Source organism: Aplysia californica, unplaced genomic scaffold (assembly GCF_000002075.1).
Source record: "Aplysia californica isolate F4 #8 unplaced genomic scaffold, AplCal3.0 scaffold00042, whole genome shotgun sequence".
NCBI classification, from domain to species: Eukaryota; Metazoa; Mollusca; class Gastropoda; order Aplysiida; family Aplysiidae; genus Aplysia; species Aplysia californica.
In genome coordinates, this window is record NW_004797312.1 from 898,177 (window position 1) to 904,259 (window position 6,083).

General features: G+C 37.7%; 1 protein-coding gene across 1 annotated transcript in view; it reads right to left on the reverse strand.

Moving 5' to 3' along the window:
• Positions 1-1,810: 1,810 nt before the first annotated feature.
• The window catches only part of LOC101859153 (dedicator of cytokinesis protein 4), a gene marked incomplete in the record, with an annotated part of 145,183 nt that continues 140,910 nt past the window's right edge, over positions 1,811-6,083 (reverse strand). Inside the window, 1 exon segment of the mRNA XM_013079173.2 lies at positions 1,811-4,138. Within this exon segment, the coding sequence (XP_012934627.1) occupies positions 3,587-4,138 (552 nt within the window).

Genomic DNA, 6,083 nt, shown 5'->3' on the forward strand with positions numbered 1-6,083 from the left:
AAAAAAAATCACATCTTAAAAATTTGAGGCAAAAACAAGAACTCTGTTGCACTGTACTTGATGACAGTAAAAGCTTTCAAACAGCAGTCATAAATGAAAACAAAGCAATAATAATAATACTAATAATAATGATGATGGTGATGATTTTTTTTCTGGCGGACTCCACAAAGAAATCTTCGAGCGAGATCCTTTTTCGGCTCCATTGTCAATAAGCTTAGCGGCACCTCCACTCGTCCAAATAACTCCATTCGAATTGCCATTGATGATGATGATGATGATGATGATGATAATAGATTGCGTTCATAAGTGCATTCTGTACTTGAATGTCGGTGCTGTGTGCTTCACAATATATTATGTCCCTGACAGCTGAACATTCTCAGAATCCTCCAGGGAAGCACCAGTGCAAGCTGCCATTTTAAGCAGGCTCAAAAATTAAAATACATTGACAATGTCTTTTACTGTTTTTGAAGGAGCTCATTCTCACGAAACTTAAGAGTAAAGAGTCTTTCCTAAAGACACAAAATCAGGCCTAGACTAATCCAAACCCATGACCAGACGAATAAAAGTCCTGCGGCCTGACAATGACAATGACGCTACCACCTCTACATTATATGTTCAACAAAATCTACATGGTTACAGTTTAATAACATACAGAAAAACAAGCGTCACAGATGCGATTAAACTCTGAATTGATTATTTCTCAGACTGCATAAACTTGTGATCAATACTATCAATTAAAAAGAAAAATACTAAATCACAGGCTAAAAAGTAAAATTTGAGGCAGAACCTATCCTCAAATATCTCTTTAAAGGGTGAATCAATGTCAACCATACCTCGCTCAGCATTTTGTGTCAATTTGTTTCAACTTAATCATATTTTTCCACAATGATTGAGGCTAGACTAAAAAACTTTTCTTCATAGATTTATATAAAATACTATAAATCTCCGTCACGCGGAAAATGGGATAGTTCACAGTACTTCCCGATTCTCACACATATTTTGAATATTACTATGGCCTACATCACAGCCCACCAATGACATTTTTTAGTGGCAAAACTTGCTACAATAAACTACTCTTATAGTGAACTCATTTTTAGTGCTGTAGGTTCTCAAAACATGTGTTCAATAAAGATAGTGTCACGCTTAGAAAAAAATAAACTTTCTGTTATAAGCTATATCGCCCCAGCTGTAAACCTTTTAAAATCTGTGAAAATCACTCTCTTGGATATTTTATTAGTGTTTATTAAGGAATTTTCTAGAATACAACTAACAGGAGTTTACAAAAATATTGATCTGTTAAGACAAATTGATAAAAGTCATTGGGCAAAAGTTGGAGAGTCTATGTTCGATAGTTTAGGAAATATTTGACAATAAGTTGCGCTACAAATTTTTGAGCGCACTATACCTCGCAGCAACAATAATAATGATAATATTCCTAGGACTGAACCTTCAGAATTAACAATCAAACAACCCCCCCCAAAAAAAAACAAAAACACACAGCTCTTTTGTACCCCATTTCTGTAAAGCAAAAACAATCTGTGAAAGTAACACTGTAGGCCTACTGTAAAACACTTCTTACATAATCTGCATTGCTGACATTCGAGACAGACTCCATTAAAGCAAAATGTTACTATTACAAAAAGCTTTTCCCGATTTGGCAGATATTATTGTTCACTTTCAGCATTCAGTAATGAAATCTATGATTTGTACTTACTTTTGAGCAAGGCTAATAATCATTTAAAAGCAATTCTACAAGCAGACATCTCTGAATAATTATATAAGCATATGACCACAAACGAACTTGCTTCAATTTTTTTTTGCTCTGTGGAATAAATAGGATTCTAGGGATTATGAATTTTCACACAGTATAAAACAAACGAAATGCTGTCTAATCAAAAGAAGTGTATGTGAGACAATCTCAGCTTCATTCTCAGTCATTAATTTGTGATCACTCAAAACTCACCACAACTCTGTGACCTTTGTGTAGAATTTTGTTTCAGCAAACTAATTACCATTTAAAATGAGCACATTATGACAATTTGTAAGCAAGAGTGGTTTATAAACACACATTTCAAACATAAGTAAATATATCTGAGTGAGACAAAAAGTAAGTTTGGCGCACTAAGCACTTTCTTCACAGGCAGTGCAGTTGCTGTGGATAAAAAGTTCTCTAAGCTCACTATGTACAAAACTATCCCTATTAAGGCTTGAAAAATAACTATCTAGACAGGAAAGGCTGGGAACAAATTATGCTATGTCATCAACATTCATGGACTACCAATCAACCAAAGTTACAGGTCCCTGTCATCATAACAGGGCTACTGTACAGGTCTGCATTTTAAGAGCACTATATTTCAAACATTTATAATGCTTTTGAAAGTTACAGAATATGGGAGTATCAGGTCGACCTATGCCATAGTCAAGCAAAGTTACAAGCTCATGCTGCTGTAATTGTCCATAGGAGCTTACACGTTTATTATAAAAATGTATAAATGCTTAATTTCAGTCAGTTATTCGTCCAATAAATGATAAAATGGAAGAATAATAAAATAAGAATGTTAAAAGTATTGGTTAATTATTTCCAATAAAACAATGCTGCTCACCACTGAGTATTTCCAGTGTTCACATAAGTAACTGGTAGACAAAACTAGAAAAGGGAAGACATGTAAAAGTGATTTACACAGCAAAGCAGCAGTTATTTAGAAGAATGAAAAAGGAGGCATCTGTAAAATGTAAAATTGCAAAAAAGCTAATAGCTAATTCAGCCCATCATTTTACAATGAAAGTGGTAGATACGAGCGAGTTCTACGGTAGTGACTATGAAGAAAAGATCTAGTCTAATTTTTGTTTTTAAAAAACCCCAAAAAAACAAATAAAAGCTAACAAACATCTTGAGAATATTTTGCACTGGAAAGGAGTTTCACACATCTGTCCATGATCAATATTAATGTAACTTAAATCATAAAGCTGACACAAATTATCTTGTGGGTCAGAGCATCATAGAAGACAGATCTAATAACAATGAAAGTCATTCTACCCCTACATACTATATGTAACAACATCATCTTCACACAATTATCTCTGTACGCTTTGGAAACAAATATCATGAACCTTTCCTATAACTACATGAAAAAGAAAAACAGGAGAACCTGCTCAAACAGCCACCTGTCCAAGACAATTACCTGTACAAGTGACCCCTTCCCATTTACCCTACAGCAGTTTATTTATATTATAATGACACGGTCCTCGTGTCCGCCTGTCTAAGACAACCAATTTTTTCCTCAACAATGGGTGGTTGTCTTGGACAATTTTGACTGTATTTTGCATTCCTAAATGTCTATAGATAAACTAACTAGGTAACCCAATAGTCCAGTCATCGAGAGAAAGGAGGTGGACAGGTGGGGGAATGTGTGTGTGTGTGCGTGTGTGCGTGTCTTTGTCTTTAAGCGTCCGTGTTTGTGTCTCAGTTTCAGTCAGGATGAGAATAAGAGCAGACGCTAAGCTGGCTACTCTTGTACACAAAAAAATAAAATAATGCAAGCATAATTTTTTTCAGACAGTAATAATTTTTTCAGTAATCAGTCTCTTAAGTACTTGTTGATGATGGCTTTCTTTTTGGAATGGGTGGAGGAGTCTTGCTGCCGGGGGTAGTGGGAGGGGGCGGAGACAGCGTATTCTGAGTGCGAGACGGGATGACAGGTGGGGGACCAAAACCAAGGTCATCCGGGGTTGCCCCTCCCGGGGACCGCACAGGGGGCGTGGCATTTCTCGGCTTGGGCATGAGCAAAGGTGGCGGAGCTCCACCCACTGTCGATTTGGGTGGAGGGGGGGGTCTCCTGTTCGTTTGAGTCTGCCCGGAGATATTTAATGGTGGTGTGGCGGCTGAGGTGTACATGGTGTTGGCGTTGTAGTCTGTCGGCGTCCGCTCCTGTACCGCATCCAGGCTGGTGATGCTCCTAGCACTCCCGCCAAACATGTTGGACTGCATATCGAGACCTGTGTTCCTTTTGCCCGGGAGTGGGGGGACGTTGGGGGAAGTTGTTGAAGGGTCTACTGGATGTCTACCGACCCGTTCAGACATAGATCTGTGTATCTCCGTCGCTGGTCGGTTCCTGTTCTCTTCTTGAATGGACATTCCCTGAAAAAGGTAACAATATAATTGTAATTACAATAATGCTGAAACATTCACACCAAAATCTTTCTAACATAGCTGCACTCCGCAGTAATGACAATAATAATAATAATAATAATAATAATAATAATAATAATAATAATAATAATAATAATAAAAATAATGACAATAATAACAATAATAATATTAGTAATAATAATAATAATAATAATAAAAATAAAAATGATAATAAAATAATAATAACAGCAATAATAATAACGTTTAAAGTTCATCCATGAATTGATAATGTCCTTTAACATCTAAGGAAAAAAACCTTTGCAAAGTACCATAGGTAGCTAGCATGGTAAAGAGAGAAAAGTAAAGTATGCAGCTTGTGATAATCACAAATACCACAACTTGCTGCATATAGCGGCATCTTCCCTTTCCTAAAGGGGTGCATTTACATGCCAAAACATCTGTTTAGCTGGTTAACACTTTGCCCCCACGGGACGCCTATCGGCGATGGTAGGAAGTCATCCCTTTTTCCCACTGGAAGCCAATCGGCAACGGTGTGATACAGCTACAAAAATGTTGCAGCAGTTATCTCCTTTTTGACATACACACTTGTTAAAGTTAAATTTCCTTTCTGAATGACTTGTGCGGCCACTGAGGTAGAAAATCAGTTTGTATATAACAATAGGAGTAAATGTTTTTGAAAAATATTGAGTAGACCTTGCATGAGTGTGGCTTTACTCTTACGACATGATGAGAATTCAGCTGAAGAATGAGCTAGATCTAACATTTTCAGATCTGATTCTAATTCCTTTTTTGGTGAACATATGATCATCACTTTCAATTTTCTCAGTATGCTGAAAATTTCCTAATGGTTGGAGCATTTTTGCTGAGATAAGGGTGTAGTAGGCCTACTGATGTATCATATCTGCATCCCGGTCCGTGGGGATAAGTGCGCGCTGCGTGGGTGGAAAGTGTTAAACCTTCTCATGGCTTCGCTAGTGACCTTCAAGCACAATTCTTTTTGAGAAGAATTTTTCCACAAACAAAACACTTGAGGTCTCTTGGGACTAGAGTCAATGTCAGGATTTGACTGTCTTCATGTTCTTGCTTCTGTGGTTACCACTCGGACTCCCAACCGTAATGTTGTCGGTTCAAATCCCGTCAGGGACCCGTTGTTGTGTCCTTGGAAAGCCTCTTTACACAAATTTTCCTCACTTCATCCAGGTGGGAATGGGTACCCGGCTATAACAGCAAAAGATCTTGTCAGTTAAAGTTTGAACATGTGCAATCCATAGCTTGCACTGTAGGCCTATGCTTCCCGGGAAGCCAAGAATGTTTCTGAGTGTTCTGGGGTCTGCTGGGGTAATACTGGTCGTAAACCGCATAGAGCATGCAGCAGAGCGTGGACAGGCGCTATATAAATGCAATTATTATTATTATTACATCTGCTTTACAAACTCTCCTGCTCTCAGTACACTAAATTTAAAGGCCATATAATAAATTTTAGGTCAATAGGTTCACCAACGTCTTAACAGCATATATGTGTAACGACACAGGGGAATCAGGCGCTGGTCAATTTTGGGGCATATGGAGTTACTGGTAGGCCTATATTCTTGAAGCGTGTTCAATTACCTTGCTTTTGATGAACAAAAATTCCCATCTATCTTGAATAGAAGTTGAGATATATGTGATAGGGGGGGAGGTGGGGCCAACGTGGTGAAAGGGGTAAAATTAGCGAGAAAATGGCTGCCAAAGTTTGGTGACTTCTAAAGCTATAGTGTCTTTGAGTCTTTGGAACTGCAAATTTACATTTTTTGTACAATTAATCAACATTTTTCAGTAAAATCCAAACAGGGATATGTTTTTAAATGGACATAAAAGACAGTGAGCCCAAAACAAAAAAATTCAATTAAAAATTCCAAATGGCTGGAAAAATGGGGGGGGGGGGGGGGGGGGG